Source organism: Lynx rufus, unplaced genomic scaffold, assembly GCF_022079265.1.
Source record: "Lynx rufus isolate CCGP_SWC_20201006 ecotype Redwood Valley unplaced genomic scaffold, mLynRuf1.p SCAF_6, whole genome shotgun sequence".
NCBI lineage: Eukaryota > Metazoa > Chordata > Mammalia > Carnivora > Felidae > Lynx > Lynx rufus.
This window is the reverse complement of record NW_025814878.1, coordinates 66,027,647-66,039,847: the sequence shown is the minus strand read 5'-3', so window position 1 is coordinate 66,039,847 and position 12,201 is coordinate 66,027,647. Positions and strand designations below refer to the sequence as shown.

General features: G+C 46.7%; 1 protein-coding gene across 1 annotated transcript in view; it reads right to left on the bottom strand.

The window, feature by feature from the left end:
• The window catches only part of RRAGD (Ras related GTP binding D), a 41,664-nt gene extending 31,311 nt beyond the window's left edge, over positions 1-10,353 (bottom strand). Inside the window, exon 1 of the mRNA XM_047103096.1 lies at positions 10,029-10,353. Within this exon, the coding sequence (XP_046959052.1) occupies positions 10,029-10,164 (136 nt within the window). The 5' untranslated portion in view covers positions 10,165-10,353. The remainder of the gene's footprint in view (positions 1-10,028) is intronic.
• Between the last annotated feature and the right edge of the window lie 1,848 nt (positions 10,354-12,201).

The following is a 12,201-nucleotide window of genomic DNA, read 5'->3' as shown; positions in this document are numbered from 1 at the left end:
AATGAGGCCCCATCACTTCCTGATAATCCTGTGTCTTCTTACTGCTATACAAAACTATCTTTTTACTTTGTACATCTGTCTTCTTGTCTGTTTATTGTCTGTATATATTGTACGTATTGTCCCATATATACACAGGCAAATTACAAAGCATATGGCATGAGTCCAATAAATATCTTTGAATAGGTTAGTTGATACAGAAGTCTGTTATCTCCACAGCAAACAAAAACTGCAACAAAGAAAATAGAAGAAGCTGGGAAATACCAGCGTACCTCATGCATAATACGAGTACACACTGCTAGCGAAACTCTTTTAGGTTTACTTAGACTTATGTGGTGTTAGGTTCACAATATATACATTTTATTGTGGATCCTGGTCAAAAAATATTTTGTCAACCACTGCTAGACTCTGCTTGCTCATCAATGAGATGCTGAGAAGTTTAGATTTTACCTTGAAAGCCAGGAAGAAATCACTAAGGATTTTAAGGGGAGACTAGTATGATCAGATTTACACTTCAAGAAGTTCATTCCAGAAACAGACTCCCTAGGCGGGGTCAGTGTGGAGACAGGGAAGGGGTTTGGAATAAGCCACTGTGGCATAAAAATTGTATTGAGCTAAAAGTTTTTGGAGTCCCTGAAATCCCTTATTTGCCTAAAGCAGAGCCTCCCAAAAGAACTCAATTGCCACAAATCTTCCCTGAAACAACTCTAATCTCTCAGTGAAGAAGGAGACAAGTCAGAAGAGAAGTTGACACCACACCCAAACAGATGTGGTCCCTGATGAAGGAGCAAGGAGCGTGGGGCAAGCTAAGGGCACAATGCAGGCTAACAGCACCAGTCCGCCCCCCAACCCCTGCCGCCCCCCCAGGTGGGACATGTATGATATTCCTTGGGCACTCCTGGCTACGCCAAAACAAGAAAGGGCAAAAAACAAAGGATTAAACTGATAAGAGTCTGCACCAGTTTACCAAAAAAAGGCCATCCCATCACAGCCTGAAGTCCAGGAACTCCCTATGGTCTTCAGGTTACTGATTTGCTAGAAGGAAAAACCACCTTAACTTGACAATAGCTAGACCTCCAGTAAGTCTTTAACATGTGAAAGTCTCTTTAGAAACTCCCTCTTGACCTTGTCTCCCGGACTCCATAAATTGGTCACCCCCATGCTTGCAGTGCAGCTCTTCCAGCCCACGGGTCCTGTCCCCGGACCCCATGCTTTATCACCTTTTTGCACCAAAGACGTCTTCAAGAATTCTGTCTTGGCTGTCGGCTCCAGACACCCCACCATCACCCCAAAACTTCCTCCATCCCCAAATAATCCTACCTCCCATCTTTTCTCCGGGGGGGCCCATTATCTTTCCAAAAAGTTATTTGCTTTCCCATAAATGCCCTTTCCCCAACTCTCTTCCAAGAAGTCATTCATTCTCACAGAACTGCCCCTCAGCTCCTCCCAACCCTCTATTAAGATGGTAATAAAGCCTGGAATTCTAAACACCTTTTTTTTTTTTTAATTTATTCACTTAAGTAATCTCCACACCCAGATCAAGAGTCACATGCTTTTCCAACTGAACTAGCCAGGCACCCCTCTAAACACCTCTTAAATTGCATTTTCTGTGTACTCTCATGCATTAGTATATAACTAAATCTGTTTTTCTCGTTAATCTATCTTTTGTCAACTGACAAAAGTTTAATTTGCAGGCTCCCAATTCAGAACCTAAGAGAAAAGAGGATAAGTTTTTCCTCCCCTGACAGCAGTTAGGTTGTTCTATAATAGGAAAAGATAGGATTCAGTAGGCAGACAAAGAAAGATTAGAACCTGAGGTTCCTGGGTGGGGAAAAACACTATTTTGGAACAATGCTGGGATTGCCTAACCACAGCAAACCCCCTCAGGCATAAGGTTCCTCTTCAGAATGTAACAGATACCACCTACTCCCCCTTAAGTTTCCCTCTGGAATTTGACTAAAGACCTAACTAAAAATAAGTAGTAGACCATAAAACGTAGGACCCACAAGGAACATGGCTGTAGACCCACCCCTCATACAATGAAAACGAGCCAATCAGGAATGGACAACCCAGCACCTAGAGCTATCAATCCAGTAAGGGTAGGACCTGAGAAGGACTGAGGGGGAAGGGAAGGGAGGGCTGACCAGAACCTTGTAAAACAAACACCCTTGCCTACTGTAGCAGGCATTCACTTTTGAATACCCCCTCTCTGTAAAGAGAGCTTTCATACTGTTCTCCCTTTCCGATCTTCTACTCTAATAAACTTTTGCCTGCTGCTCATTTTGTGTCCACCTCTTCATTCTTTGAAGCGGCAAGACAACGAACCCCGGGTACTGAGGTAAAAAATCCTGCAACATTCTAGAACACAAATGAAAAATGAAAGAACTTAGGCACAGGCCATGTAAATGGTCGGAAGGAACGAATCTGTAAGAAATTCCAATTGACTCAATAGTATTTAGTAATCCCCAGGACGCAGAGGACAAGGGAGAAAGAAGCCCGGAGTTCCCAACCTGGCAGACCAAGCCAACAAGGGCCCATTCACAAAGATGGTAAAGGGAAAGAGGATGAACAGGTATTTGAAGGTGTGGAGTGTGGGGTGCCTGTCTACCTGCAGCTCAGGTGAGGAAAGAATCCAGGAACTCCCAAGAGGAGGAAGAGTGGGAACACATGAGGTCACAGACAGGTTTGATGTGGGAATGCAGATTTGATGCAAGCCCATGCCTCAGTGGCTCATTTTCCTCTAATCCTGTTGGCTGCAGTGAGGGCATTTTTGAAAGGTTTCAGCCTTGGCCACCATGCTCAAAACAGTGTCACTTCTAATCCTCAAGGTGATAATGTTTCCCCTTTACAGATGTAAAAACAGAGGCCTCAATACTTACTACAATAAACATTCAATAGATGTTTGTTGGTTAGGATAAATGAATTAGAGCCACTAAACAGGATTTGAAGCTAAATTAACAGAAGCTTTAAAAGGAAACTTCATATCTGACTTTGGCCCAGATTAGCACTCGAGTATCAAGAGTATGAACTTTATGCCTCGGTAGTTTATCTACTGTGGTCAGGGGCACTGAACATAACTTAGCTATCTCGTACTGGGTCCTGTCAGTACCCAAATTTTCCAAACAGTCTGGCTTTGTAACTAGATTGCTAAAAATACTAGGGAAACCCCACCATCCATGGAACAGCATTATGGGGAGGCACCACATAACCGGACAGGTTAATTACCTCATCAATAACTGGCAGATCCCTGTCAAAACCCAATAGGCCTGATACATACACAGGAAGGGACAGATGCCTCGCACCTTGAGCACAGGGCTGTCTAGGAGCCACACTTGACTCATCTGTGGGTTGGGAATGTTCACAACAAAGAAGGAACCAGAAATCAGGAAAATGGGAACTAAAGTCCTGATGCCCTGCTAACACATCGGCCTTGCCTCCTTAACCTCAAGAGGTCTCTTTGGAGAGAACGAGACATCATATGAAATGCACTTCATAAATTCTTAAGTATTATACAACTGAAAACTATAATTAAGGAAAGTTCCCCAACAGATGATAACCTTTGAACGGGTCCAAAACGGGAAAGTGAAACAAAGATTTAACGAAAAATGAGGATAACATGGTGGCAAAGTGATGGCAAGTGAAATGGTTTAAAAAATACTGGGGCGGGGGGGGGGGGTGGCGCTTGGGTGGCTCAGCAGGTTGAGAGTCCAACTCTTGGTTTTGGCTCAGGTCATGATCTGACCTTTGTGGAATCGAGCCCTGTGTGGGCTCCTCACTGAGTGTGGAGCCTGCTTGGGATTCTCTCTCTTTACCTCTGCCCCCTACTTGTAATGTGTGGTGAGCTTGCGTGCAGGCTCTCTCTCAAAAAAACAAAAATATAAGGAGAGTGACAAACTGGGGTTCAAGTCCCAGCTCTGCCCTGTACCAGCTGTGTGACCCCAGTCCTTATCTATAAGTCTCTATCAGCCTGTGCATACAGGTGCACCCCCCTTTCTTTCTTTCTTTTTGTTTTTTTTTTTTTTTTACTCCAGCCCTAGCCTAGGTAATGAGAGGGTCTTTTGTGGAATGTGGCCACATTAAGGCTCACATAGCCTTCAGGGAAAGTTAGAATTTCTTTGCTATTAGTATTCTCTGGGGTCAACAAAGGCTTAAGTTTCTATATACTAACAGTTTTAGGAAGAAGCCTCTGGTTTGTTTCTATTTGCAACACTATATGTGGTCCTTTACATTTCTTTTTTTTTTTTTAATTTTTTTTCAACGTTTATTTATTTTTGGGACAGAGAGAGACAGAGCATGAACGGGGGAGGGGCAGAGAGAGAGGAAGACACAGAATCGGAAACAGGCTCCAGGCTCTGAGCCATCAGCCCAGAGCCTGACGCGGGGCTCGAACTCACGGACCGCGAGATCGTGACCTGGCTGAAGTCGGACGCTTAACCGACTGCGCCACCCAGGCGCCCGGTTCCTTTACATTTCTGATCAATGGAGCTATTTACACATTCAAGAGCCGGGAGCTCAAGGGTACCTGGCTGGCTCAATCAGTAGAGCATGGCTCAATCTTAGGGCATGAGTTCAAGCACCATGTTGGGTGTAGAACCTACTTAATTTAAAAAAAAAAAAAGGACCCTGGAGCTCAGTGAGAAATTCCATCCCACATGGAAATTAAATATATGAATAATAATACCACTAATAAAAGAATATGCAAAAATCATAAAGATTCATTGTCCATTTGATTAACACTTAGGAGAATGAAATGCAAACAGAAAACAGAACATATATTTTCAAAGGCATGAAAGTTTGGGGGGGTTGTTTTGTTTTTTAACCTTTTTTTTTTTAATTTTTTAAGTTTATTTTTGAGAGACAGAGGTAGAGTGAGTGGGGGAGGGGCAAATAGAGAGGGAAAGAGAATCCCAAGCAGGCTCCACACTGTCAGAACAGAGCCTGATGCAGGGCTTGGAACTCACAAAACTGTGAGGTCATGACCTGGGCTGAAACCAAGAAATCAGAGGCTTAACCGATGAGCCACCCAGGTGCCCCAGGCATGAAAATTTTTGAAGGCAATTTTTATTTATGTGGGAACACCAAATCTTTATGAAATCCTCTCACATCACACTGGCAGGTCACTGAAAACATAATCCCATACATAAGTTTTTCCTTGACATACATATTCAGTAACATTTCTGATGTGTTCTGATTTACCAACACTTTTGCAAGAAGTTCTCGTGAACTTTTTTTTTTTTACCATCACTTTGAGAGTGATCCAGGTGGGTTTTCTGTGGTCCTCTACTTTACACACTGAGAAACTGAGTAGGAGTCTCCCCCGAAGGTCCTCAAGAGGAGAAAGTCGACAGCATCTTGAATGATTTAGATCAGGAGTGAAAAACCCATTTGTCTTGAGTATCACAGCAGAACCAGGGAAAGCCAGTTACAAGAGAGCTTGAGGGCTTTCGCAGAGAGGAAGAACAGAAAAGATTTGAAAAAGAAAAAAAAGATAAGGAAGAATAAAGGAGGTAGAGAAGAAAGTAAGAAAAATGAGCAGAGAAGAAGTGGCTGTGGTAGGTAGGAAATGAATCCGTGTCATCAACCGCAGCTATGAGGGTCAGGGGACTGACTGAAGCAGAGGGTAAACAGAGAGACACCTGGGACTGACAATGATGATCTTTCAAACTCAGAGCTACATCCCTTATCCAGAACTCCAGAACTTAGTTTCTGCCTCTTTTTTCCCCATCAGACTACCTTATGTGTTCTGATATAAAAATGGGAGAGATTTCTGAAAAAAAGTATAGAATCAAGATTCTATGAATCACTGCAATATGTTTACAAATCATCTAATATAAACCTATGTCGTCTATGGGGTGCTTGGGTGGCTCAGTAGGTTAAGCATCTGACTTCAGCTCAGGTCACGATCTCACGGGTTTGTGGGTTTGAGCCCAATGTCGGGCTCTGTGCTGACAACACAGAGTCCTATAGCCTGCTTCAGATTCTGTGACTCCATCTCTCTGCCCCTTCCTTGCTTACACTCTCTCTCTCTCTATAAAAAAAATGAACATTAAAATTAAAAAATAATTTTAAAAATATGCTCACTAAATATATGTATTCGGACAAGCATCATGTCTAAGGTGTGACTTTGGTCACTATTAACTATTCTGTATTTCATCTATTCCAATTCTTCTGTATCTCTGTATTTCCAGGGCTATAGGGAAACCCAAGAGATTAGGCATAGCCAGGGCTGGGGTCAACCCAACTCTTTTTGGATAAGACAGAACTACAAGGAAAGGGATTACATATCCACGAACTTGTCTCTCTCCTAAACTTTGATCAGGTGTAGTTCATGTGGCTGCAGAAAAGTCCTGGCACCCCTGAGCCACAGTCTCACTATCATGAGAAAAATTATCTATCTCTACTTACACTCAAGGAACAGTGAGAGGATGAATTCACTAATAATTTTTAAATTACTTTAAAGAAAAAAAAAAGCTGACACTCATGATTAATAGATGCAAACAGGTGGTTTCACTGCATTTACAAGTATCACCGGCTGACCGGTGGATTCTTCATGCCTCTAGTAACGACCTAAACTGTCACTTGCTCTCTTAGGAGAGACTTCACAGGCTGCCGTGGAAATAAGACCACACACACGTAGCTGGGCTGTGGATGAGCAGCTGTTTTAGCCAAGTATATATAATGTCTTTCCCTTAAAAATTGGGAGAGACTTTGGGAAAAAAACAATTTCACTTTCTGATTAAATATGATCTTTTCACTGCTTTCCTTCTTATTGCAGTTTTTTTTTGTTGTTGTTTATTTATTTATTTTGAGAGAGAGAGAAAATGAGCAAGGCAGGGGCAGAGAGAAAATCCCAAGGATTCTCTGAGTCAGGGCTCGAACTCACTGTGAGATCATGACCTGAGCCCAAATCAAGAGTTGGACGCTCACCCTCAACTGCAGGAGCCATCCAGGCGCCGCGTGTTATTGCAGTGTTTAAAGCACAGTAATTTACTAAAGATTTAAACTCCATGTGTCTAAAAATCATTTGTGCTGCAATTGTTTTTAATGGCTTATTGATTGCTTCCATTCTCTAGAGTTCTATCTGGAGCCTGGAGGTTGAAGGTGAGACTCACCTTATCTCTGATTAACAACTCTCAAAGGGAGGTTGAGAGGTGCCCAAATCTGTCTTTACCAGAACTAAAGTGCCCGAGAACACTCCTGCTATTCATGAGTAAAATTTGGAGTGCAAGCCGGAGAAGTGCATAGCACAATGTGGTAAAACTTACGTGGCCCTCGTCTTAAAAATAAGATCAGAGGTTCCTTCCAAGACTAACGGAAATGAAATTCACGCTATCCACTTTCAATCTACCTTCTTTTGCACAGCTCCTGATAAACTGGTTTGCAACTTACCTAGTGATGCCTAGGTAAGGCATGCCACCTAGTCGGGCATGCCACCTGCAGGGGAGATTTCTAAACCTCAGGGGAAAAGCCCCAGGTCTCTACTAAGCAAAGGCATTAAATAAAGTCCATTAGGAAGGTAAAGGGGGAAGGGGGTTCATTAGAGAAATGCTTTGTTCATGGTTCAAAATATACCATACCCATCTTTCCTTAGAGTAAATAAGCCCCTTTCCCCTCACATTTCATTTCTTACAGAGTCGGTAAACGTAATTCGCCAAAAATAATACAGGATTCTGATGCAACATGTGCCCAGGGCCCATTAGAAATTGGGATGACCCTTTGGTGGCACTCTGAGGTTCCAGAAAGGGAAGTCACAACTCCTGGCCTCCACCCTCATCTCGACTCCCCAGGACCATACTGGCTGGCATGACACTGTCAGGAATAATTGCTGCTAGAACTGCTGACTGAGGACCCTATCTGCCACTCTAGAAAGTGAACGCCCTGATAGTGATTCTGCAGTCGGGCGTACACCCCAAAATCAAAGTCAGGGACACAGAAAGAACAGGAACCTGAGATAATAGAGGAAGTCTTCTGAGAATAGACCACTACCCACAGCAGGCCCAGAGGGAGAAAGACCTAGCTTCAGTAATGTTTGCAAGAGCAAATATTCATTAATTGCTCCTCTTACCACATAAATACACTCAATGCTTTTATAGCAAGATTCCATGTTGATCCCAAGAACTCACGAGGGATGATTTTATTGCTGAAGTAATGAAAAGCATCAGTTACAGATGAGTTTGCCTTTAGGTTAGGAGCAGTGGGGAGCATTCAAGACCAGGCTCTGGGGAAGCCCTTTGTTCAGGAAATCCCACCCCTCAGGCAAAGCTTTCTTTTCATTTCAATTTCAAGTCATCAAATCAAATTTTAAAAGTGCCCCCTTAAAGAACTGCAGAATAAATAAGCAGTTCCGGTACTTTCCATGGAACCTCTCAGGTCCCCAGGACAATATCGAATTACAGGGCTTTTCTTCCCAGATATAGCCTCTCTTTTTTCTTTTTTTAAAAGAGTATCACACATGCACCCTATTGTGTGTCTACCATTTCAAATATCTTGCAAATACATCCCCATTCTGAATCTCTAGAGTCTGCTAAGAATCTAGGAGGAGCTAATGAAAGCAATTTGAATAATAACAAAGCGACTGAACAATTTAATTACCAAAGGTAGCCCTAGAGACTCCAACAAAAGGACTGAAAGCCTTTATCCACAAAAACGTGGCCACGTGCTCAACTGTGGGACCAATTATGGGGAGTGCAGAAGAAAGAAGCACACAGGTGCACACACCAAATTTAAGCAAATGGGGAATTAGCACAAACCCTCTCTGGAGACAGGACGCTATGAAAAAGTGTGACTTAGAAAGCTTCTTTCTAATCTTTCAGGCCCAAGGCTTATTTAACTTTCTTCCCCCGCCCGCCCCTTTTTTTCAAACTTTCTTCCCTTTCTGATTAATTGAAAATAGCACCTATCATATGTCAAATAATGGCAACTGTTCTCCAGAGAAAGGCTTTGTGTAGGAATTTTAAAATAAGTTCAATGAATTTTCAATAAAAGTTCTTCCAAATCAAGTCACAAAGGTAGTTCTATCCCTCACACAATTTCCTCAAAGTGAAATGTTTAGAAGTTAGTTCTTTCTTTTGGAAGCATACAGCTTCATCTAGATGTTAACAGCCAGATTCTATTGACCTTTTCAAGTGACCCTACGATAGAGAATTTTTTCCTTGCTTTGGAGGCGGACAAAAAAAGATAAACCTTTCTGGAATCCTAAAAACTCTCAACTTCCTTAGGCCCTAAGAATTAAATGCAGGAACCCCCACAGACTGAACAATTACTAAATACCGCTTCTTAAACAGGAAATAGAGTTTGCTTCTGAGCGGTAACGACTTTCCCCGCCCGCGCTCACTCCGGGGCAGGCACCGCCATGCCCAGGTGGTGACACTGAGCAGAGATAAGGTGTCCTAACAACCGTATTTGCCTGGATCCCGGGAAACCCGCGGCCACTCGGCGACTCCCACATCACCTGCGCGCATCCCCCCGCGGCTCCACGGATGCCCCCACTCCACAGACCTGGGCAGCCCAAGGACCCCTCCCGTGGCGACACGGGGTAAGACTGACACCCGCAGCTGCCGACGACCCTGCCAGTCACGCTGCCGCCGGCTGCCTTTTTTAGCCACGACATCTGACCAGGCTTCCACAGCAGCATTCAGTAAGAGATCCCAGGACGCGCCGGGCGGTCCCCTCCCCTTCCCAACCCCCAGACCCTGCGGAGAGCTGGGGCTGAGGGGTGGGGGAAGATACTGGCCCTGGAAGGGGACAGACAACCTACGTTCCTCCTGCCCAGATGCCTCCTCTCTGCTCTCTCCACGAATCCGGGTCCCCCCTCTGCCGCCTGCACCTGGTATCCCCCATTTTGCAGCCCGCGGTGGCTCCTCGGGCGCCCCTCCCCACCCCCACTCCTCAACTCTGTGCTCCTGGACCCCCTCCAAGTCCGCGGCCCGCGCGCCTGGTCTGGCCCGGGGCTGGAAGACACAGAGGGAAGGGACCGGCTGCGGGCTGAGGACGCGCGGGGCGTGGGGCCGGGCGGGAGACTCCGCGCTCACCTCCCTCCTCCGCCCCGCTGTCGGGGTCGGCGTCCGAGGAGTCGGGCCCGTCCCCGTAGTCCGCTAGCCCCACCAGTTCATCCTCCTCGTCGTCGTCCTCTTCCTCGGGCTGCGGCTTCCCCAGCACCTGGCTCATCGCTCCCACGGCCGGCCGTCCCGGGGGCGGCGGGGGACCCTGGTGGGGGGCCAAACCTCCTCGCCTGCCGCTCGCAACCTCTTTCTGAATTGGGGTTTTGTCTGGAGGTTCGCTGGAGCCCGCGGAGGCAGGGCCGCGCGCCCCCCGCGGCGGTCGGCGTCCAGGACTGGGTCTCGCGGTTCCCACCGCGCCCGGAGCCCCCTTCCCCGCCCCGCCCGCCTGCCGGCGGAGGAGTCAGCCGGAGCGCGGCAGTTCCTCCCTGAGGAGGGAGAGAGAGACTGCGTGACCCAAGTCACCTGACACACACTGTCACACACACACACACACACACACACACACACACACACACACACACACCCGCACGGGTGCGCGCGCGCTTTCCCGGGTTCTGGCACCGCTCAGCGGGGCGCTGGGCCGAGGCCGCGCACACACCAGGCAAGGGGGGGACGGGGGAAGGGCGGCGCGGGCCCTCCACCTAACCAGAAGCGCAGGGTGGCACACGCCCGGTACCCCGGGCCCTGGGACGCTGCGCGGTCACCCACCGCGGCTGCGCTCCAGGGGCCCCCACGCGCGCTTCGTGCACGTGGTCCCCGCACAGGCCGGCGAGCTGGGGACCTGCACACCCTAAGAACCTATTCCCCATCCACCTCCGACACACACACCCTACCTTGGGTGGCCTTCTCCAGCTTTCCGTCCTGGGGAGGGTTCCAGTCCCAAGTGGGCTGCCTCCTCCTTCCCCCAACACTGCAGGGCCCAGGCCCCCCATCCAGAGCAGCGTGCCTAGGACACATGCTGAAGCTCTCAGAGAAGAAAACTCCGAGAAATGCACTGCAGAGGTTCAGTCTCCATAGCAATTGCCTTTCAGTGTGCATTTATGGTTCAAAGTGCTTCCCACCAGGAATATTAGAAAATCAGGCCTACCCGGATGTAAATGTTTCTTAAAAACATAACATGCCTAATGGCTGCCTAGACTAAATAATAATTCCTCTGCAGCATTTGGGAATAGGTCGCAGGTACAACATACTGGGGCTCTTCATGACCACCTCCTGTCTCATTTGTTTCATAGACTGTAATCGCACATCTCAAAATAAAATGTTTCAAGGCTTGGGGGGATGAGGGGGGCAACTCTCACATAAGAATAGCAACTATGTGGGGGTGAAACTAAAACCTGCATTTCTCCACAAGCTTTTTACCACAGGACATACTGTACCCACCCTTTCTGGATACTGCAAAAATCACGTGGATGAACTTCCTTCTGTCAAGCACAATAAGAAATAAACCAGCTGGCCAGCATGGTGATCCAGATCCTACAGGTGCCAGCAACGCTGCAGGTGGTGTAGGGGAGGAGGCAGGGAGCTGAGAGTGGAAGCTCTTGGGGCCCAAGGGTGCTGCCTCTGTCAGAGACATTTACTGAACACCTACTATATGCCAGGAGCTGGGCTAAGTGCAGGGGTGGGGGAGGCTGAATCCACCTATACTCAGAACAGTGTCCCTTCCCTGGAAGAACTCTCAGTCTAGCCAACCATGACTCATGTTCTGGAGTTTGTAGTAGTTGTGCGTGTTGAAGGTGAATGTTGACACCTAGGAGACAGCTACTTCTAACTGGAAAGGTCTTGAGATTTTACAAGTGGAGGCAACATAACTTGCTATGACTGTATCCGTCAAGGTCTTTCTCAGGAGGAAAATAGATGGCACATGCAAAGATTTTTAACTTCTAGAAAGCTTTAAGTTAAGGGATTTAAGCACAGGGGCATGGGCAGAGTTCAGAAAATCAACACAGGGATTAGCAACAGTGGGAAGAGATTATCACCCCAAAACTAGTAGGAGTAAAGGAAGGGGCTAGCGTACTGGGCAGGGGGGCACAAAGCAGGAACTATAGCTGATGAGGAAGCAACCACTGCCAGAACCATCTCACTGTCAAGGAGACAGCAGTAGGAAGAAATACTCGGACCTCTCTCTCCAATCTCCCCAATTCTCCTGGAAGTGCCTGCCTCCCAGTGGCTACACCCAGCTGGAAACCAGAGGGCAAGGGAGTCT